Source organism: Onychostruthus taczanowskii, unplaced genomic scaffold (assembly GCF_017590055.1).
Source record: "Onychostruthus taczanowskii isolate IOZ18803 unplaced genomic scaffold, ASM1759005v1 scaffold5, whole genome shotgun sequence".
In the NCBI taxonomy this organism is placed as follows: Eukaryota; Metazoa; Chordata; class Aves; order Passeriformes; family Passeridae; genus Onychostruthus; species Onychostruthus taczanowskii.
This window is the reverse complement of record NW_024502568.1, coordinates 12,817,963-12,841,725: the sequence shown is the minus strand read 5'-3', so window position 1 is coordinate 12,841,725 and position 23,763 is coordinate 12,817,963. Positions and strand designations below refer to the sequence as shown.

Genomic DNA, 23,763 nt, shown 5'->3' with positions numbered 1-23,763 from the left:
TGACAGCATTTCTGGGCACTGTGCTGCACAGCCCCACACCCTGATTCCCAGGTTCCTGATTTACTTGTCCTGTAAAATTCTGCCTGGTGACAAAAGCCCACTTTAGCTTAATCCATAGTTTATGGCACCTGGGTTACACAGAATCCACTGCTCTGGCATCTGTTCCACTGGGGAGATGTACAAGGTCCGTAATATGTGAAGCAGAAAATTTTACTGATGCCTTATGTAGCTGAATTATATGCAGATGAAAAGTTGAACAGAAAAGAGAAGATTTTGTGTGGCTGCTGAATTTTTTTGTTTTGTTTGAGTACCACCTTAGTGGCTTGTGGCTGGGAAGTCCAGCAGTCACCCTTCTTTACCTGCTGCCTTGAAACTGATTATCTGGGACTGTATTGGTCCATGTCTGGCTTTTTTAGTAGTTCCCTAAAGTTTATTCATCCAATCCTGAATAGGAATGTGTGGCAGGAGCTCTCAAAAATTCAGAATAGACTGATGGCCTTACAGCTGCCATTAACTGATCTTTCTAATTAAATAATGAGCTTGCTCCTGCTCTCCAGTTCTATCAGAAAGTCAGATTCAGCTGAACACACAATCACTGAAATATCCACACTGCATCAGCAAAGTTTTTATAAATGTTGTGGATTTTGCTTTTAGTCTGCATTCTTTGACACTTAAAGGTTAATCCTTCCTTGCATTTTGTCAAAATTTATAACATTGCTGATTATTTACTGAAAAACGGAAAGAGCTAAACAGATTAGGCATTGCAGGAAACCACAGAAAATAAACTCCTGCATCTGTTTAGATGAAAAGAAGGATTAATTTAAATTAGGTCTGCTAAACGAGCAATTGGAGCTAATGTGATAATGGACATGATTTCGTTATTAATGCAATATATTCTGATCTCATAAGTTTACTAATTCTGTAATGGTTTGGGAATCTGCCTGAAAGTGGGGGCCTTCTCTGTTTTCCCTTCTACTTCTGATCTTAGAAATGTACAAGGTGTTCTTTGGCAATTGCTTAGGTTAGGACTAAAGTCAGAAATCTTAATGTGTGTGTTCAAATTTAGTCTATATACATTTATTGCAATTTCCCAAACCATGTTCCAGGTTAATATTCATATCAGAAGTAAATACAGGACTTTTTATTCAAGAAGTTTGCATAATATTTGGAAGAATATTATTTTAAATACTGGTTTGTTTGAGGACTTACTTAATTTGGATTCTAAATCAGATTCCTTAGTTTAATTTGGTGTGTAAATTGGCAAGAATTTAAGTGTTTATGTAGTACATACTGTTTAGCTGTGTTTTTGTCGTAGCATGTAGTTTGACAGAGATAAAGATCCTTAGTAAACATGGAGATAAAGCTGGAACTTGAGCTATGTAGAACATGACTTGATTATGTTTTTTTTTTTTTGTTGCAGAAGCTATAATAAGTCATTTTAATTCTAAGAACTGTTCGAAATGCCCTGATCCTATCCAGGACAGTCTAGGCATCAATTTTCAGTTTCGTGATTGCAAATCAGGTTCCTTGGAACCCTTTTTCCATTCTCTGGTTTGGAGCAGTTACTTTTGTTTCTGTCAGATCAACCAATCACAGTGCTTTAGAGATAAGGGATTTTTAAAATATCCTGGAATATCCATGCATTTACTGCTCTTCAGAACACAGCTGTAAAAATTGTTACACATGCACATTTTTTTCACCATGGAAACACTTAACAAAATATGAAAGCCCCCACATAGACAAATATATTTTAACACCTCACAGTTCAGATGGGATAGATAGTATAATGTTACAAATAGCCTATTTTCATTTGCTTTTAACAGTCATTTCACTACTTGTTGAGAAGTTTTGGCATTAGATTCAGGATGCATTGCAGAATTATTTTATTTAGCTGGGTATTTGCAGGAGGGGCTGTGAATACAGTGCAGAAAAAGACCCTTCCTGGGTTTGGAAGGGTCTTTTTTATTAATTGACTTGAATCAATTCTTGGTAGGATACCACCCAAGTTAGTGGTTTCATTGGGTGGATGTCAGTATTGCTCTGGATATTTATTCACTGCTCTCTGAGATATGAAAATGTGTATCCTGTCACAGAGAATTTTCTGAGTTGCACACAGAGATATAAATAACTTTTCAAGGCTGATAGCTGAAGACAGGTTGGAAAATCCATCTTAGAAACACAGAATAGTTTGGGGGGTTGGAAAGGACCTTGAAGATCATCTTGTTTCAATGCCCTGCAGTGGGCAGGGACACCTTCCACTGGACCAGGTTGCTCCAAGCCCTGTCCAGCCTGGCTTTGAGCACTTGAAGGAGTGGGGCAGCCACAGCTTCTCTGGACAGCCTATGCCAGTGCATCTCCACTGTCACAGTAAAGAATTTCACCCTGATGTCTAAATGTCTAAATCATGTCTTGATGGAAATCTACCCTTGTTCATTTTAAAGTCTTTTTAAACCCTTTCTCCTGTCGTTAGCTGCCCTTGTAAAATGTCCCTCTCTGGCTCTTTTTAGGTCCCCTTTAGGTACTGGAAGGTGCTCTAAGGTCTCCCTGGAGCCTTCTCTCCCAGCCTGTCTCCACAGCAGAGGTGCTCCAGCCCTCTGATCCTCTCTGTGGCCTCCTCTGGACCTGCCCCAGCCATCTCTGAAACATGAGTGCCGAAACAGGTAACCATAACAATTAGTGGCAGAGTGAAACACTGAAAACACATGGGTTGATGTCTACATTTTGTGCTTCAAATCAGCATCCTAAGTGTGGGTAAAGTGCAGGTTTCCAAAGATGTTGAGTCAGTGTTGCCTGGTCTGCTCAGGAAGTATGGTTCAGGTCGAGCCAGGAATTACAGCAGGATGCAAGGAATATATTTTGTTAGTAATTTAATTTTTTTTTCTATGTTGAGATACTGTTCTTCAATTCTAAAATAAATACCATGTTGCTGGTGCAAAAATTAAGAGGTAAAAATGGCGCAAAGGAGGCTGATAACAGCATCTGTTCCAAAGATGTCTTAATGAACCGAGCAGATTCTGTGCTTGTCGCATTTGGCCTGTGACTTTTTGTACTTCACTGCAAGAGGAGTGACTTAATATATTCCTGAAGAACTTGTGTAGAAAATGCAAATACTGTGCTTCTGCACATGCTTCTGAAAATCAGGCTGAATATGCATGTTATAACTTCAAGAAATAAATGAAGTTTCAAGAGCAATATTAAGATTCAGAGGAAGTTTTTTTTTTTCCTGCACGTGAATTATCTCATACTTGCCCACTGCAGGGTTTTTGAATCTTCCCTAGGAAACAAGACATATTTGATTACTATTCTTCCCTGCCTAATTCTGAGGTCTTGGAGAGCAGCTCCAGTGTCATCTTGGAGTGATGCTCTGAATTGTCAGTTGTGTCTAGGAATTACGTGCTATGGATAAATGTGTGATGCATCCAAGTAGGCGATAAAAATGCATTGAAATGTATTACTTATTATTTAATTATTATTATTAATGTTCAGAGACCTATTACATCATTCTGCTGTACATCTAATTATAGCTTGTATTCTGTGGAAAATAATTCAGTAAGCATTTAGGGCTTAATTTGGAGCAGAGGGGTATGAGCATGGACAGGGTGTGTGGTACTTTTTCTACATTCTATTTTGATAAACTATTGCATTCTTCATTGGAGTACAGATTATATATAAATATATATATTTATATATATATATTTATATTTATATATATATATATATTTATATTTATATATATATGGATTTATTATATAAATCCATCTGAGCCATCAGTGCTTATTTTAAGTAATTTCCTTTTCTATCATCAACAACTTAAATAAAATAATGAAAAATAAAATTAGTGCATTACAATATTTGTCACTCATTTGGTCTGTGCCTTTAAATGAAGTTTTAGTATTGTATGCTGGGTAGAAATATTTCTTTGATGACTTGTTAATAATGCTTTCCTTTTTCCCAGCTGGATTCTGTCCTGCAGTAGTATTAACAGCTGCAGGATGTTCCAGTGCAGAGTGTAGTGAAGGATAAAAACAGAGACAGCATTGGGAAAGTTTCAGAATAAAGGCTCAGGATGGACGAATTTCAGCTTACTCTTCCTGCTTTCTCCAGTTGCTCTCAACTCCTCTTTTTCTTGTAAATGGGTCTGTCTTTTTGGATCTCACAGCTTGTGCTGAGTTTCTGCATTCATACATTTAAATCCTAGGTAGTGTGTGGTGCTCAAGCTGCTTGTACCAGCTATGGTTTTTGAATATGTTTAGGAAGACCTTTAAGATTGTACATGACAATGTAATAAAAGGATGTTAATGAAGGTCAGACATTTTAAAACCTAAACAGCAGTTGTGTCTTAGCATGTTTTAAAGGCAAAACATGTTTTAGATGGCAGCTGTGGAACTGGCTTTGTGTTTTAGCAGATTCTTTACAACTGGAAAACAGTTTAGCAGTATGCAAAGTAACTGTTGTATTCACTCATTCTGCTGGCTGACACTGATGGGTGTTTGTTTCCTTTTAGATGCAGTTTCCACATCTGCTTACTCATCACCAGCCAAAAGCTTGGGAGACCCTGGAATAACTCCACTGTCTCCATCACACATTGTGGTAAGAAATGCACTCTTAACTTATACTGCATGCTTACATTGCCTTCTCCTGCCTGTATAGTGTGACTTAATTTCTTTAGAATTGTCATTTCTTCCGTACTGATCCCCTTTATGCTATCCATAGTATTAAGTGAGATTTTGGGCATACTGGAGTTCCTGACAGAGCTCTGATTCCTTTCATCGGGCTCCTGGTTTTTGCTGTTTTTCATTTGCTAAACTCATAGTTGTGCTCCTGCATATTTTTATATCAAAAACTTCTTGATCCTGAGGGTTCCCCAGGTCTGTCTCTGTCTTTATCACTGATTTGTTTGGGCAGCCCCTGAAAAGTCTTCTTCCTTTCAGAAAAAAATAAAGATCTATATGGTACTCAGCAGTAAAATCCAAATTCTCAGAGAAAAGAATCTGCCCAAAGAGAGAGAGAGAGAGATAGAAGCTCAAAATAGAAGTAACTGGTTTTATTTCTTAAGGAAAATAACCACTTCTGTAAGCTTTTAGAACCAAGACCATGTCCCTATAGGTAGTGTGTTTTAATCTCTTGTACATCATGCTCATTTTGTTGATAAACTCCTATGAAAACTCCCACTCTTCTTTCAGATCACTTGTATGATTTGTAACACAGTACATGCAAATGTATTTCGTGTTATTGCAAGGGGTTGGGTTCAGAACATTTTTATCCTTGCAGCCCATGGTGGAACACTGCCTTAGCTTTCTGATTCCAGTTCAGAATTGTGCAAAAACCCATCTTCAGGATTTCCAGTGCTCTCCCATAGGTTTTGGCTCTTATTCCCTTCTTTCTCTGTATACTCTTGAAATTCCTCTTTTACTTCTGTCATACTAATGAATTACATCATGTTTCAGTTAGATTTGCTCCTTAAACACTTTGAGGAAGACATTGTCCTAGTTGAAAAACTCCTTTTATTAGGAGAATCCAAACAAATCTTTTATGATTGGACACCAAAACTTGTTGCTCTTGTTTCTCCATTTCAAGTAGCAGGTGTATGGAGTGATCTTGGAAAATGTAGGGATACAACAGGAATGTGCAGGAAGTGGGAGGTGTGGAATTAACAGAGATATGTGGTGGAACACTGCCCATAGAGTGAGGCCATGTGGCAGCTGGTCTGTGAAAGGTAACATCAGTTGCTTCCAAGTGTTTCTGGGAGTACAGGCTGAGCAGCCCTGGTGGATTTAGGGCAGCAAGGCTGGTGAAGGTCTGGAGCATATTGCCCTTGACTGTGTTTTTCAGGAATTGCAGGTAAAAGGCAGGGGAGAAGATTCAAATTCATCACGAGCAGCTGAACAGCTTCCCACATTCCAGCATAGGCAGGAGGAGTGCAGCATGTAGTGCTGGCTAAATAAGTGTTATATAAATTCTTCTTTTTAACATGGGATGTAAACCTTATTTCTGTATTTTGGGTGGGTTTGTCTCTGTTATTTCTGAATGGTAATAGTATCTCATGTTCATACTTATGATATAGCTAACTCCTAAAACCACCAAGTAAGGTCCCAAATATATCACATTGATGGACAAATTCTTCAGTTGATCAGTATAAGAAAAACAACCAAACCAGCCCCAAAACCATAAGTTTTAATAATACAGCATAAGAAGTATTCAAAAAATGAGTATGAAGGAAGCTTTGTATAGAAAATTATGTATAAAAGGCTCTAGCATACATGTTGAGTCATGTACTGAATTTCCAATTCCATTGGAATGTGCAGCTTTCTGATATCAACTTCAGTCACAAGGGCAAATATAGGGAAATCCTCATTTTCACTGAAGAGATACGCAGGTGTTGCAGAGCAGAACTTGTGACAGGTTACAATGATTCTGATCAGTGATTGTGTCTGTTTTGCTTCTGCTGTTCAACAGAAGGACTCTGATGCAGACGAGGCTGTAGAACAGTTATTTCTTGTTGTTGTGGCTATTGATTTTGGCACAACATCCAGTGGCTACGCCTACAGCTTCACCAAGGAGCCAGAATGTATTCATGTAATGAGGTAAGGGCTGCAATGCAGCATTTGGTTTGTGACTCTGATAACATGGGTTGCCTGCAGTAGCCATAGATATTTTCTGCAGGAGCCTGAAGTGTCTGGATTTGTCTGGCATTACCACAGTGTGCAGATTTCTCATGGTTATGACTTTTACTTGCATCTTATTGTATTCTGATTTGCTTTAGTAGTCCATGGGAGCACATCCCCTTTCTTATTTTGCTGAGTTTGCAAGATGACAGAGTAGAAGGAGCAATCTGAGTATTCAGAATTGTTCAGGGAGCAGAGTTAATAAGTAAATCAGGATGCCCTTATCTCAGACACTGATTTTCTAAAGGTCATGGCATCCAGGAGGTGCCCATCCCCTGGAATCACACTGGGTATAGTTGGGTGTAACACCTCATTACTTGCACTGGGAGTTCCTTTGGCTGATGTAAGCTTTGTGGTATTAAATCTGAATCAAATCTATAATAATGATCCATTGATATTGGGAAATAAGCAATCAAAAGGCATGAATTTGAAAATGAAGGTTTGATTTGAAATCTGTCTCTGTTATATATATGTAAAGGACAGACTTTTGATGCCGTGATGTAGGGAGTTTTTAATTTTTTTATTTCTTGATTAAATCAGCACAATACAACTCTGTGCAATCACAAATGCAAAAACTGTTATGGCAGTTACCTGAGATGTTTGTCCTACAAACTATTGCTATAATATTTTATAGTATTTGTTAAAAAGTTATTTATAACTTAAAACTTAATTTAAAATATTTAATTCTTATTATAGTATATTTAAAATGACTATATTGTAATGAGAGCAAGATATAGATAATTTTAGACATAAAAAGTATATGTATAAGGATATATAAGGGTATGTAACTTAAAACTTAATTAAAAATATTTGATTCTTATAGTATATTTAAAATTACTATATTGTAATGAGAGCAAGATACAGATAATTTTAGACATAAAAAGTATATGTATAAGGATATGTAAGGATATATATGTACGAAAAACTCAGCCATAGATGCTCTTCTAAACAATGCTGCCATTGCACAAGTAGGTACTGTGCTGTAATAGTGAGAACAAAAGGTCAAAAAGCCTAATTTGCTGCAGTCCAGTGTGATACACTGCATTTTTTCTAAGCAAAGGTGGTAGCTGAATGCAGCTCCCTAAATCTCAGCAGACATTATTGATTGTGCAGTCAGCCTGCATAGTTGGTTTGTGTATGGCTGCAAACTAATGCAGCTGAGGGACTTAAAGTACTGTCTAAAGGAAAGTAAATTTAGAAATGGTATTCTGCCATCCAGATGAAAAGATATATACCATTTGCAGGATGGGCAAGTAATGCTTTCCAGGTCTTTTCTGCATTTCAGCCCTCTCTTGTTCTCTGAGCAGCACAGGAAGGTGCACAAGGCTGCAGTCAAAGGACACGCCCTGTGTTGCTGCCTCAGTCAGCTCTCAGGGTGGGCAGGCTGCACCCCGTGTTTGTCATCTCCTGTTCTGTTTGGCAGCACGTAATTAATTAAAGTTCTTAAAGAAATTGGATGGAATAGGGAAGAATCTCTGAAGCTGTATCTGAGCAAGCCTAAATTGTGTTTAGAACAACTCTGTGTTCATGTAAACGCTGGAGGTTTTACTGTGTGGGATCGCTGCTGTTTCTGGGGTAGTCCTTGAGGTGCCTTGGACTCAAGTTTTACTTTAGGACCTGATTTTGCTGCTGGATTCACAGTATGGATTAGATTCTCCTTCCCTGAGGAAATCCCTTCTCTTTACCAGACTTCCTGCTGTCAGTCACTGGGACATTGAAATCCAGGTGCTGATTCCAAATCTCAGCTGACATTTGGCTACTTGTGGTTCAAAACATGACATTTTCCTCCTTATGCCGTAATGGCAGCATGACTGTGATTTCAGAGCTATGTGGCTATGATAGGAGATACTGGAATTGATATGTACTTCATGTGCTTCCAACCAGAGGAGAAGAACTTTTTTTTTTGAGGGGGGTGTATTTGTGTTTCCAGCAGGTATTTCAAACAGTGGTAAATATTTTAATACCAAGTATTATTTTAATTTTTTTCAAAATAGATATTTATATCTGGGAAGGATTTTTGCAAGATGTAATTAAAATGGACTTAGAAAATAACATATGTAATATTTTTATATATATTTATATATTAATACTCACGAAATCATGAAATTCAGTCAGAAGAATGCTTTATTTATTAAGGTAAGTCTACAGTAGTTCAGAAGGCATTAAGGGCTGTATATTATGGGGCTTACATGTAGGATAACTTACAAATATTTCAGCAGAGTAAATGTAGCTTCCTGCCGGCACTCGAGAATGTTTACATTAAAGTAAAGCATACCAGTGATGCATGGTCCTCTCCACTTCCTAACATTTTTTCCACCTTCCCTCCTTAGTGTTGATTCTTTCCAGATACTTAGATTTCTGACTGCCTTTTAACAAAGCTGCTTTTTTCTAAAAGGGTAAGCTGGGTTTATTTAGAAGGTCCAACTTTGGAAAGGAGTGAAACACACAAGGATTTAGCTCCAGGTTTGAGTGTAGTGCCAGCAGTGCCATGATTCTTGTTGTGTAATTAGGATGTAAGCAAAGTAATTTTTGACTGTGTGTTTAATTGCTGCGATGCCCAAAGCTAAAAATAAAAAAAAAAAAGAGTTTATAAGCATTGACTGAACAAAGTTCTTTAAGCATATATTTATCTTCAAATGTATGAGTGGCCTCACTCATCTCAGCGTGTTTGGAGTTGGGTGTGGGTTTGTAAATGTTCAGTGAATGACTTCACTTTGATTGCAAAACATTGGTTACTGTTTTATCAGTTTTAGGTAGTACTGACAACTCTTGATGGTTGCCTCCAGCTTCTGTTACAGGTAGCTGTGGTTCAGGTTCTTTTTGCAGAGGGAGTGTGTTACAATGAGTGCTGTTTGCAGCATAACTTGAGACTGGAGGAAAGGCATCTGAGCTGCCTGGCCATGAGCTCAGCACTTCAGTGAGCAGGGCAGTGCCAGAGCCGCATGGAAAATTTGCTGCTGTAGAACGAGTTAATAACATCTCATTTGGAGGGAATACATGAGATATTACACAGTTCTGAAAAACTCCTCTTGAGTTATATGCACGTACACGAAGTTACAGATGTTTTGGCTACTGGCTAGATAGCTGAATGGGACTATTTCACTGATGGAGAATAAATAAAAAAATGCATGTGGCTATGAAACAAATGGCATCTGTCTTTGGAAGGAGGGAGAATGTGGTGTCTTTTCAGTGCAACTTCAGCTTTTTCCCCTTTCCCTCTCTTCCCTGTTTGACTGTAGTTATTGGGAGGCACACACCTGCCTTTTTTCTGCCTACACACTGCTGGTGGCATTCAGCTGCGTTTTGATGACCCCAGTGTTTCATTTCCTTGGCTGTGGTGCTGCAGCTCTGGATCAAATTCTCATCACTCTGTACAAGTCCCTCTTTGATCTGTCTTAGCCAGATTGAAGTGCAAGTAAAGGCATTTCTCTAACCTTCTTGTAACCTTGTGCCTCTTTCCTCTCTTTCCTCACTGACTCTCTTGCCTCTTCTAGTATACAGTTAGATGCTCTGTGGCTATAAACAGGTCTATGTTGTTTATATTTCTGTTCAGATATTCCACTTTATATCAGCTTGGGAACTCATATGCCTGCATTTGAAAGAAATCTACCTTGGTTCTCTTTGAATAGTTTTTTTAGCTGTGATTCTGCACTGCAAAAATAGCCCACACGTGTATTTAGAGCAATTCTGGCTTTATGCTTTTGATAGGCATTTCCTTTTTATTTTTATTTTTCCTGATTTTTACCATTATTTTGCCTGTTTTGGTCCTGTGAAAGGAAACTGCAAACAAAAGTATTGCAGTCCTAGTCCTACTGACTAAAATCCTCCAGTAACTGGAGTGAGGCCAGGGCTCCACCTGGCAAGAGTGTTGCTGCCAGGAGTTGCCATTCCCATACTTTACCTGCTTCTCTCTAGAAAAACATCACACAGGAATATTTCTAAATCTCTGATTGCAAATGGTAGTCATGCTTCCCCTTCTCTTTCCTTGCTGTCCTTTCTGTGACTGAACAGTAATACAAGCTGAGGGCTTTAGAAGGTGCTGAGCAATTACCGTGTCCAGTTTCCATCAGAAACTCATCAGGAAGCAAACATCCAATTCTCCAGGTGGCTTTGAAAATTCCATCCCGCGGCATTGAATGTAAATTTGTCTTCATTTAAACTGCACCTTAAGCACGCTTGTTTTGGAAAGAGAAAATGTGCCTGGCCATAATGAAAAACAAAGAGGCATTGTTATTAGCCACAGCCTATTTATGGCGTTTCCCACCAGTGACTCAGAATGAATCATTAATGATTCCAAGCAAAAACGATATCAGTCTGTCTCCTCTCTGCTTGCAGCGGGTGTGTGGGATTTAACAATCTGCTGGAATAGCAGTGTTTTCTGTTCATGAGCTGTGAGATCCCCGCTTCTTCACATTGGAACCATATGTTTGCTGTAACACCTACTCAAAGATTTTGGAGTTGACCAAGTGGATTTCTAGCAGCAGGTTAGAAGAAATGACCTGGAGCAGAGCCCTTGCCAGCTGATCATGGCTCAGGGGCTGAGCAGCGGAACTGGGCAGATTTAGGGAAGTTTTTTCAAGTGGATGAATGTGGAAATCATTTCGCTCCTCATCATGCTGTTTCTGCTTTCAGGGCGGTGGAATTGTCATCTGCACTGAAGGAAGTTCAGATGTGTTATTCTCCGCTGCTGGAGCTAAAAAGAGAGATTTTACCCTGTTTGATCCAGTTGAATGATCTGAAGGGGTCCCAGCCCTTCAGAAAATCCCATTCCTTGTTAGTTTATCAAGTACCAACCCCTTAGATTGCAGTTTGCCATGTCAGTTTTCTGCCTTGGTCTGGAGGTCAGGTAGTGTTCAATGGATTGAGCTGTTTCTGAGAGTGAAATGGAAATGATTTTTTCTACATACTCTTCCTATGTCACATAAACAGCTACCACAGAGCAAGGCAGACTTTTTATGCTTCAGAATGAGGGCTTTGGCAGGAGTATGTTCTGAAAGTACGTTTTGCTATCTTTAGAAAAAGCAATTGACGTGTAGTTTAATAATGAATGCAGTTGCCTGTGTGATCTTAACTTGGCTCCTGTTTGAGCTGTGTTATGATTATGTCTGAGAGCATAAACAGATTTTCCACTGATGCCTTTTTAAGAAAATGTTTTCTGGTAAATGTTTGTTTCTCATACAGAAAGTACTTGTATATGGTGGGGGCAGGAACAGTAATATGAGTTTCTTCCATTCTGCCTTTTTTTGTGATGGAGAAGGAATGCTCACAGCTGTTTCTACAACTTTCTACTGTCTGACCTTTTTGTCCTGCCATGCCCCCTTCAGTTCCTGCTGCTGGGTGTTCCCATATTCAATGTTCTTATTTATTTCCTTATTTATTTCCTTATCCGTTCTGTGAAAGCAACTTTGGGTTTACTGTTGCCTTAATACTTTCGTGGGTATCCCCTAAAAATACCTTGATGAGATAGGATAGTTTTATTCACCAGTAGTGACAGAAATATTTAGGTGCCTTTAACATCCTTGGAGGTTGGGGAAATCTGCTTCATTTTTGACATTTTAAAACTTGTGCAGCATTTTGGGTATTTGAAATACAAAATCCATCAACTTCACATGAGTAGAAAGTGCAGTGCAGAAAGCTCAGCATCTGCAGGCATGGATGCCTTCAGAGTTTCAGGTGTCTAGGGAATGAAGCACATGATCAGATATTGGTTGAACTGGCTTGTCCTGTTTCAGGGAATATTCTGGGACAGAAATGGGGATTTAATCAACCTCCCCCAGGTGATGTTAGGTGACTTAAGCAGGTCCCTAAAAATGGGAAAAATACACCTTGCAAGTAACCATTCATGAAGTCTGAATCACAATTGGAAAGGCCATATTTGGGGTTTTATTAGTAGTGTCCTTGGATAATTACTGGGTTTTTTCTCTGCAATATTTATTACATGTGTTGGCTTAGGTAGAAATTTTAAGTGCAGAACTGTTTCCTTAGTTTTGTATGGCTTACTTCAGGGAACCTGTGTTCTTATCTGAGTGTGATGTATCCTTAAGAATTATACATAATCACAAAAATGTGTTGAATTACCTGAAATGAAAATTCCACTCCTTTTTTCTTATGTGGGAGTAAAACCACTTGATTTTGGTATTACAAGGTTTGAAATTACTGTCTTTGGAGGGAAAAGCAGTCTGTGCAATTTGCCACCGCATAGCTTTTTCTCATGATACACTTGTTTTTTCTTGCTCTAACCTTGAGTATCACTTACTGGAGCTGTTTCACTTTTTGGCCAGACGATGGGAAGGTGGAGATCCAGGTGTTTCCAACCAGAAGACCCCAACCACTATCCTCCTAACACCTGAGAGAAAGTTCCATAGCTTTGGCTATGCAGCAAGAGACTTCTACCATGACTTGGATCCCACTGAATCAAAGCACTGGTTGTATTTTGAAAAGTTTAAGATGAAGCTGCATACCACTGGTGTAAGTAACACCCAAACTGTGTTTGCTACTCAAGTTGTTTTCCTCTACTAAACACTACTAAATTTTCGTGAACTGGAAGGGAAGCATCTCTACTTTTGGAGAGTAAATTGAGTCAATTAAACTCTTCTCTTAGCATTATGATTCCTTTTGTTTCTCACTGCATTTGGCAGCTGTATCTTGCCAGCCTTCCTTGTAGATCTTAAAAGTTCAGTATCTGCTTTGCTTAGATCTTCATGTCCTGTGTGGGGAGTCTGCATGAGGTTGCTTTGTTCAATAAATCTGGTCAGCAGAAATGGGATATAAGAGCCAGACTGAGCTCTAGAGCAGCCAAGCAAATCCACCCAGAATTCATTGCCAGAACTGCAAGTGCCAGTAGGGCTGTTAATTTGACATTATTCCTACTGATTGTGTTTTTGTCTTTAATCCGTTTTAGAGCTTTGGGAATTAGCCAGTACTTTCTGTTTTGAGGTGTTTTCTGATTTCATCTGTTGGTGGGAAACCAAAAATCTGTACTTTTAACTTGAATTAAATATCTTGCATGTGCAACTTCATTGCAGTTATTTACAGATATATTTATTGCAGTTGTTTAATATTTAGTCCATATTTCTTTCTCTGCCTGCAGTTATTTGTAGGCATGGTAAGTGTTTAAAAACAAAGTCTAAAATAAGCAGCAAAGTGTCATGCTCCAGGAAACTCAAGTGATGAGTTAAATCCTCATCAGAATAGTTCTGTCACTTTTTCCTAATCAGGTGAATAATGAAGAGTTCACTGTCCTCAAGCAGTGGGAATTAATTTCATGTTTGCCTTTTTCTTTTAATAACTTCCAGTTATTTTCTTTCATGTAGAATCTTACCATGGAGACAGACCTGACAGCTGCAAATGGCAAAAAAGTCAAAGCACTTGAGATATTTGCTTATGCTCTGCAATTCTTTAAGGAACAGGCATTAAAGGTGGGGTAATGCTTCCTTATCAAGATTTTTCTGTATTTATAACTAGTATAAATGTGAGCTTAATATTTTTAGCATTGCCAAGCTTTGACCTAAGTTGTATTTGATGTAAACAAAGCAAGGCAGGTGTAGAAACTCTGGGCAGGCTGTGGGCTCTGGAGAGCTCACAATAGCCTGAAGTAATTTCCCCTTGCACAGGTCAAGCTTGATTCACTAATAGCATCCCTGTGATGCATGCAGAGTTCTGAATAGCTTTTTACTGGTTTTGGTATTTTCTACTGCATTTTTAATGAAGCAAAAAAAAAAAAAGGTACATTTGACAGGAAAATGTAAAAGCTTATTATTATTTTCCATTTCTGATTTGAAATGTTGCAGTGCTCACTTCTTGCAGTCTTCATGGATCACAAGGTTGTTTTTCTTATTCTCCAATGGAATACATGTCCCCAGTAAACAGGTTCTGAGATGCTGAATCTCATGTAAATAGTCAATTGTGAGTTAAGTAAACATTGGCTTCCAACGTGCCAGTATAATGTCAATGTGAGCAGAGCAATTCCTGGGTCAAATCAGAGTATTCATCCAAGCAAGTGTTGTTTAAAATAGCCTTGTGGTTAAGAGCTAACCTACTTTTTTGAATGGGTTTAATTTATTTTCTCTGAGATCCCAGTTTATTCCTTATGACTGCAGAGAAACAATCCTGCCACTACAGCTCAAATGCCTCATCTTGTCAGGGACATTTTTAACTGTACTTTTTTGGGGTTGGTTGTGGAGTCACAGACTTGGGCCTGTGTGTAGACTGGGGATATTCTTAGCAATTATGAATGTTGTATAAAATCCCGTATATTTACTGTGCTGCCTGCCCAGGACTACATCCTTTTCCTGATGTTAATAACTAAATCCCTGGCATTTGTGAGTGAATCCTGGAACTAATTAGGCATGCCATGTGAGTGAGCTGTAACTTTGGACTGTACTGTGTCTGTCTGTGGTGCCCTGTGCAGTATAAAGGTGCTACTTTTCCAGCATGGATTTTTGAGCTGCAGCATAGCTAAACAAACACAACACCCTGGCTCAGCACACGCAGAAACACTTTTTTTACATTCTAAAGGCCTGTTGTCCACCTTTCTGAACCTTTCTCTGTTTGGATGGAGATTTAGATAGGACATATGGTAATGACATTTTACTTGGAACCTTGCCCAAAACATGTCAGTATATCACCTAATTTACAAATGCAATACAGACTTCCCTCTTTTTTAAGGGGAGAAAAAAAAAAAGACAATAAAAGTACTAAACCAGTCTTGAATGTTTGCTTAAAGTAAAATTTTGAAGGACCAGTCAGTCATTTTTTAGAGGGGTTAACTGTAACTTCCCCTTGTTAACTGCATTATAAAAGTTTGATTTAAAGGTAAGTGGTGTATAAAGAAGTCATTGAAACATCCAGATTGTAAAACATAAATGTTCATCACTGACACGCCAAATATTTTTTGTGTAATCAAGATGTAATAAGTGTGAATTCTTCAAGCTAACAGCAAATCCCACACTGTGGCTAAGGTTGTACATAAATGTGCTATAATATTCTGTAAATTGCTGCTTTTGCAAAAGCCAACTTTTCTACTTTATTTTGAGCAGTAAGCTTTTCTCTAGGCCTCCTTGAGAAAGCTTCAACCTTAATCCCACCTTTTGGCACAGTAAAGCATTCTTGGCAGGTTGGAAGTAATTCTGATTTGTAGCATGGATGTAACAGGAAAAAAATGGAAAAGAGGGTTACTGTTATCAGAGCCAGCAGAAAATAACGTTTTCCTGTAGACACCCATCATTTTACATTCCCCTCTATTTTCCTTTTTTTTTTTTTTTTGTTTCTTTTTTAGGAGCTCAGTGACCAAGGAGGCTCGGACTTTGAAAACACTGAAGTAAGATGGGTCATTACAGTGCCTGCTATTTGGAAGCAGCCTGCAAAGCAGTTCATGAGACAAGCTGCCTACAAGGTAATATTACAGCTGAATATAGAAATGCCCCTTTAAAGCCCTAGTTTATAAGGTAAATGATAAAATGTATTTGGGGCAGTTCAGTATAAATACAGTCTGGAAACGTTGAAAGAGGAATTAACTCTACCAAGCAGTAGCTGTAGGTTGTATGTGTTCACCTCTTAAATGCCTTTTGCTTACTATTTACTTTTATATATTGGTGTCCCTCACTGCAGACTGATATTTTAGTATCATGTATTCCTGCAGAATTCAGTGCACATGGAACAGATGCAGTTTTGAGACCCTAGGGAAAGTTGAGTTTAAAATACTGGACACAGTTTTGTTTTGTTACTTTCTTTAGGTCATCACAGACTTTTAAAGATTAAAAAAAAAAAAAAAAAAAAAAAAAAAAAAAAAAGGAAAAAGGAGGAAAAGAAAAGAGCCTCCTTGGTGGGACTTTTTTCCCAGTTCCCATTTTCCCACAGTAAGAATGAAAGGACTGTGAACCGGATAGTCTGGATATAAAATAAAATTCAAATTATATTTTTGCCAGTAAGAGTTTTATCTGCATTTAATTCTTTCCCCCCAACCGCCCCTCAGATATGTGCACTTTCCATATGCATGTCCTTTATTTCAAATTCAGTTTGTGTCTCTAATTCATGAGATGTACACATTCTTCTTTTCATCAGGATATTAATTTTTAGGGTTTTTTTTTTTTTTTTTAAATTTTTGGTCAGAGACTTGTGTTAGGCATTGGCAGCAGCTATGCAATGCAGAGTTTGTAAAATATCTTCTAGCACATGAGTTATTTGCAGAGTGCTTCTGGGAAGCACCCAGATTTTTCTAACTCTGTTTCTAATGTTGAGCAACATTTTTTTTAACAGTCTGTATTGTGGGATTGCTAATGCTAGTGCCAGAAGCAAAACACTCTTAAAGTTCTGATGGAAGGACACGGTTGTAGGTAAATCTGAAACACTAGAGACCCATTCATTATCTCTGTATATTGTTGTCTGCCTGCTGTCTGTGTGCATGTGTGCTCGTGAAGTGGGAGCTGTGTAAGGAGCAGGGCAGGGTGCAGGTAGATCTCTTGGCATTTTTCATTTGTGGCACAATGGAATGTTGTTAATTAGTGTCTGTGTCTGTGGTTGTGTCTGTGGTTGTGTACTTCTATGGGCAAGCTTGACAAACACCAAGGGCTGACAAGGCTTTTAACTTGGGGTGTGTGATCCACTGCAGGAAAACTCGGGTTTTGGGAAATAATTCACGTTAACTTGACACGTGGCTGATTTTTTTCAAAGCAGTGGGGATGAAGAAACAAATACAGAAAACAGAATTCTGAATTGCCATTCAGTCTTTCAGATTCCTATTGCTGCATCCAAATGTTCCTCATGGATGGATCAGAAATTGCGGCTTTTGTTAGCTACTGGAAGATAGAAGAATCATGAAAATGAGGGGCATCATGTAGAGAAAAGTGTGAAAAGGCAGTTGTAGAAACCTTGTAACAGGAGACACACTGAAGTACAACCACCAGTCTGAGCTGAGAGTCAACTTGCAGAAAATATTAATGAGCTGTGGAGATGTGCTGAGCAATCCATGTCAAATGAGGTAGCTCCAAGAGAACTGAAGTACTAAAACAGCTTCAGTCACTGGCTCACAGTGTAAAGCCCAGCCTTTCTGGAATGGTTAAGTAGTTGTCTAGGCAAAGCTAATGGAGTAAAGTAAGAAGTGTTGGAAGGCTGTTTCTATGCTCAACACCATCAGCTTGTGACCAGCCTATGATCTCAGAGCACCTCTGATGTCCCCTCATCTCTGCTTTGCCTTAAACAAAACATTGCTAACCTGGATCTCCTCATCTGCCCAGGGGCTCCTGCACTGTCCCCTTCCAGCTGCTCTGCTGCTTCCTCACTGAATGAGTAATCTGCTTGTTCCCTTCAGCTCCCAGCTCTTCCTCTCTCCTATCCAGCCTATCAAAATCCTGCTAACTCTGTCTGCATGACAGCTTTCCTGTCTTTGCACACTGCTGAGCTTTCATCCAAGCTGTCAGTGATTTTTGCATCTTGGTTATTGCAACATCATTTCCTTGGCTTCAGCAGTTGTGGTCTGGCCTGGTTTGTATCTCTTCAGAATATTGCCCCTAAAGAGTTTTGTAACCTTGCATTTGACAGGGAATCAGCCCACATTTGACTCCATCTGTGTCATCTCAGACATAAGTTGCATGAACATCTCTATTGCTTACTTATTTTCCTCTTCTGAAACTCTTTTTTAAAATGCTGGGTTTTTTTATGCCTACAAAAACTTGGCTGCGATTAACCTACTTACATGAGAAAACTACTCCTCATTGCTTCTTGTTGTTACTCTGCCTGCCCTATCTGTATCCATCTTTTGTGCTTTTTGTATCCTTAACAATTTTTATAGCTGAGTTACTACCTCTTTGAAGCAGGTATTTGCTTGTTCTCTCTGGGGCCTCTCTGAGGGACTCAGTCTGGCAGGCTGTAGAGAGTTTCATGTCTTTAAAATTACTTTATTCCTGAATGGCAGTTCACAGATGCTTTTTCCTGTGTCTCATGTTTAACTCCCATGTATCCAGAGATGGCTCTGAGGCTCTGGGACACTTGTTGAGGTCTGGTCAGAACTGGAGAGAGCTCTGTGGCAAGAGCAGGGTGTCAGCTCTGTAGGACTCACTTAACTTTAAGTTTCTTTTCCCAAACCATGTCTGCTGGGATTAATGTGCATTGCATCAGTGTTCACTACATCCTTAGGAATGACTTTTAGGGTTTATAGTAATATTTGCTATTTTCCCTGCTAGTAAAAGATAAGACATCATAAATAGCATCAACTTTTTTTGTTTCTGTGTCCCAGTTGTTCTGCTTCATGTTCTTTGGGCACAGGAAGTGCAGAGCAGAATCTGCAGGCTGGAATTCCTTGAACATGCTAATAGGAATAAATCCTAAGGAAGAGTGTGGAATGTGGCAGGAATATGTTAATGCAGAAGCTGTGAGATAAGAAAGCAAAACATGGCATAACAAATGCATTCAGGGCAGGGCAAAGTAAAGGAAAGGCTGGTGCATTTTCATAAGCTTGTCCAAAATACTCTCTGGGCTTTCAAACATCAGTCAGTTGGTCTAGTCTGAGATACTGAAGGTTCTTTTCTTTTTAATATGAACTCTGGAGTTTTGAAATTGAGCTATAGAGCTCTGAAGTAGATTTATTTTTCAATTACAAATAGCAAATAAAATCATTTGCATGGTAAACTCATATAAACAAAAAGGCAGTCTAGATTACAGGATTAAACCATGTGAGCCTAAAATTCCAGAGGCTTTATTTAAGCAGCTCCTATGCTGAACATTTATTATTGTTTTCACATCAGTTTTGTCATGGAATGTGCACAATGAGAATTATTTAACACATTGTGTTCTGGGGTCAATGACATTACATTGATCAATATTGCTTTACTCTGGAGAAACCTTCAGAGAAAAATAAACAAACTTGGCAAGAGAATAATGTGACAGCACAAGAAATTCCTTGCCAATAAAAACGTGACATGAAGTATATTTGATTTTTAAAAAGTGGCTTGGGAGGCTTAAGCAGATGGAAATTTGTGAAGCTACTCTTATTCCCTCATAAGTCTGTTCTGCACATAAAAGACATGCAACTAAAATTTATTTGTGTAGGGACAGTGTGTCAGGCTTCTGCTGTAAACTGCCTAAGAAGGTGCAAGCAGCACTGGGAAGCTGGTTATTTTTTTGAAACAGTACTTGTTAGTGAGGCAGATGAGGCAGAAGTGTGTTAATCCATCAGCCATCCTGATTATTTGTAGCTTCTGGGGGTCTGTTGAGTCTCTGATTTCACTTTTGTGATATTAATATCTTTTTAATGGTGATGATTAAATTGTTTCTTGAGTGATGTTAGGGAGAATTCTGCAACTTATAGCTATGCTTAATTAGGAAATGATAGCTAATTGGGGGGTGAAGATTACAGAGTGGAAAATGGGTACCAGTTGATCTCTGCTCACGTTTGAGTTCCTCAGCCAGGTTCACATGAAGGCAGAGACATCTGCTAATCCATTTCCATACGTTTCTGCTTGTCCACTTCTGTGGCACAAGTTGGAGCATTTGGAGTTTTTTTCTTCTGCTAAACAAGTGAAACAAGAGGTTTTCATAGCATTCTGTGAAATTGTCAGTCTGTGCCTGTCTCTTACGAAGTTTCGGGGCGCATTTCTTAGGTTCTTAGAAATTGGCTGAAAGCAACAGAAATAGCCAAAAAATGGAATCTTCATTCTGCCTGGTGAAAAGGCTGTGGTAGGTGGCATTTACCAGCCCAAAAAGAAAATGGTGGTCTGAAAGGCTGTAAACTACAATCATTAGGGAGTGATAGAAACCCACAAATGTAACTCAGCATGGACAGGGTCTGAAACTAATGGGTTTGATTATAATAAATTCATAGAAAAGGTCAATAGATTGGTCTAAAAGACATCTTAGATGCCAATATTCAGTTACAGAGAAAAGAAATATGAGCTGAAACTCATATTTGGAACTGTAGTGAAAAATATTAAGGCAGAATGAGAAAGCCCAAGGTACAGAACAAGATGCATCTTACACAAAACAGCAAGCAAGTTTCTCAGTGCAGGTCCTTCTCAGTGAGCACCACTTGTGTCTTTTCAGTAAAATCAGCCTGAGCCATAAGGACCCACAATGAGGATAGTTCTAAATAAAGGGAAGGAGAGAGCCTGAGACATTAGGAAGAGACTTGAATAGGAAGGGTCAGGCTTTGCTGTTGTGGTAACTGGTGCATTCCCTGGGTACAAAAAGCATTTCTAGAGTTTTATAACATTAAAAATTGAAAAGCTTATGAGAATTTAATGGCTTCATTTTTCTAATGCACGCTACTCATCAAACTTGCAAGTAATGTTCTCTTGCACCTTGGGGGATATAATGTAGTGCAGCAAAAAATTCTTGGTAATGCCACTTGGAGCTAAGCTTTCAGTTACTGCCCAAATGTGATCTGTGACAAGAGTCCCTTGGGAAGGAGCTGCAGCAACATCACCCTGGAGAAATATGGACCAAATGCCACTGTGGTCCTATTGAACTTGTCAAAAAACATGGCTTCTACTTGTTATCATTCAGCAATATGTAATTCGGCTTTAGTAATGCTAATTTCAATTTATTTGTGGTCCCAGTACCTGAGAAGCTTTTTGAGGGCACAACAAAACAAGCAATTTGTGCAAAGAAAATTGTTGGTGATGTCAGTCTCTTGTACGTAAGGTAAGAAATAACCTAAAAAATGATCCAAGATTCTTCTACTTGGAAAATTGTGTCTGGGATTACTTCTGAGACCAAAATGTGATGCACTGGATCTGATGTCCTAAGTAAGGTTTGCTGCAATTACTGGTATTCTTTCATGTCTCACAAATATCATAAATACTTTTTTCTCTCATGGGGTAGAATTCTTCTGCCTGGCCTGTGTGTAGCAAGAAATTATCTTTCTTAGGAGCAGTTAATAAAAGATTTTTGTCAAATAGGCACAGGTAAACTCCAGAAACTTTTCCATGAATTGTAAACAAAAGTGCTGCTTCATGATTGGTAGCCAGTGGTCGTAATTCAGGTATTTCCTGCCTTATGTTCCATCTTTCTTCCTAAAAGGAAAAAAAAAATGTTTATAAATTAAAAAGGGGAAATTGTAATACAAAATCCAAAATCCGATAAGTATTAATTTTATTAATAGAGTCAAACAGTCTCTACATTTCCAAAGAATTCCAAGCTCAGGTTGAAAATAGAAGTACAGATAATAAAAGTAATGTATAAAAATTATCTATGTATATAGAAAATAAAAGGAATGTATAAAAGTATACATATAAAATGTATCATTTTGTACTAAAAAATGTAATGTACAAAGTATAGAAATGCTCAGGTAAAGCAATTTGTACTCTTAGCTGGGTAATAGCAACACCAGAAAAATAAATTGAGGCAGTCTGGCTGTGCTTGGCAAAGGCATTTATCTCAATCAGACAGCCTAGCTGTCTGTAACAAACTGCTTCATCTAATCAGTGGCCACACAAATGCAGCAGTTCTGGCTACAGCCAGTGCAGCTCCACACATTCATTATTTTAAGTGTCTTGAAAATAAAAGTCACACTTCATTATGGTTCCAGGTGCCCCTTTTGTTTTCTTGTTTTTTACAATGAGATAATGCCATAGTTTCTAGGCAGCCATTAAGAGGGAGAAGTGTTCCATGTTATTTCTTACCGAAGAAATAGCTTTACTGACAGGTTAGCAAACAGCAGTGAAATATCAAATGGATTCTGCTTTGGCCCAAAGTGACTTGCTAAGTAACATGATCAGGTATGTGCATGCACAGACAGCCAGGGTGATTATTCAGAGCCTGAGCACCTCTCATTCCAGCAAACTTAAGCAACAGCTCCACTGAAAATCTTAGTATTGATTTGGGTACTCAGAAGTTGATGCTTTTTCATTACTGGGTTGTTTCACAAAATTTCTTCTTAGTGATTTGCAAAATATTATATAGGAAGATTGGAGCAGAGCTGAATGCAAAAGCTGGGTTTCAAGTCCACATCTTCTATTTGTATCCTCATGTTTTTAAGCATAAAGATCATTTTTACCTCTACAACTAATTAATTACTTAGGAACTGAATTTCCTTCTCTGACAAGACACTGGACTGAGGCAGATAATTTTTTTGAGAGCAGATTGTGTCAGTGTTGTAAACTCAACTTGTGCACCCCTGATGCATTGAACCAATTGCTTTCCATATGTTGCATCACTTTTTTAATGCTCATGGCTGATGTTTAGGATTACAGGACTGCTTGAGGCTGTTGTGCTCTATGTATTTTTAGCTTTAAAAATAAAAAAAAAATGTGCTGTGACAAATGTTTCCTTTTGATTCCAAGACACTTGAACAAAAGTTCTAATTACAATCCATACAGAAACCTCTGAGGACCTGAATATCTTCAGCAGTGAGTCTGGTCCTGCTGTCAGCCTGTCAGACACCCTGGGCTCTCTCTCACTGACACACACAAGGATTTGACACATGGCAGAAGGGAAAATGTCTGAGACCCCAAAGAGCCCTCTCAGGATAAACCCAAAATCTTAAGGAAGGTTTAAAGGCTGATTTTTACTTTGGATTTCATCCTTTGATACCTTAAATATTATTCGATCACTTATATTTGTGCAAAGTGAGTAAATGAAAACTATTACAGGGGTCTCTTAGCTTCCAGTTTGTGCCCCTCCATTTGTGCTTTTTTATCTTCTATAGCTTGTGTTTCCCTTGTCTGCAAAATGAAGTTACTACTATTTTACCATAGCCTGAGATGTCCTTTATGCTTTCTCAAGCAGTTTTCTCAGAGAGAGATAAGTATCTTTGTCCTGTCCCTAAGCTGTACAGATGGGGAAGCTGACACTGGAAGAATTCTGCAGCTGTGACAATTATCCACAATGTTCTCACTTGTGAAATGTGAAGTATCAGTGACACTTGATCAGGCTAGGATGAGGGACAGCCTGTGCCACAAGCCTGATTTTTAGTTCAGCCAGCAGTAATAGTGTGAAAATGTATGCATTCATGTATATCTGTTAGCTATATGCATGTATCTATAGTGAATGTTAAGAGAAAGCAAAATGCTCTTGTTTCTGTGAAGCAGAAAGTGCCTCTGACATTGTAGATGTCAGATCTTAGCAGGATCATCTGCCACCCAAACATTGTGTTGATTGGATTTTT

General features: G+C 38.5%; 1 protein-coding gene across 1 annotated transcript in view; it reads left to right on the top strand.

The window, feature by feature from the left end:
- The window catches only part of HSPA12A (heat shock protein family A (Hsp70) member 12A), a 52,094-nt gene that overhangs the window by 9,076 nt on the left and 19,255 nt on the right, over window positions 1-23,763 (top strand). Inside the window, exons 2-7 of the mRNA XM_041415660.1 lie at window positions 2,508-2,660; window positions 4,505-4,590; window positions 6,457-6,584; window positions 12,947-13,133; window positions 13,979-14,083; window positions 15,943-16,059. Coding sequence (XP_041271594.1) covers window positions 2,645-2,660; window positions 4,505-4,590; window positions 6,457-6,584; window positions 12,947-13,133; window positions 13,979-14,083; window positions 15,943-16,059 — 639 coding nt within the window. The 5' untranslated portion in view covers window positions 2,508-2,644. The remainder of the gene's footprint in view (window positions 1-2,507; window positions 2,661-4,504; window positions 4,591-6,456; window positions 6,585-12,946; window positions 13,134-13,978; window positions 14,084-15,942; window positions 16,060-23,763) is intronic.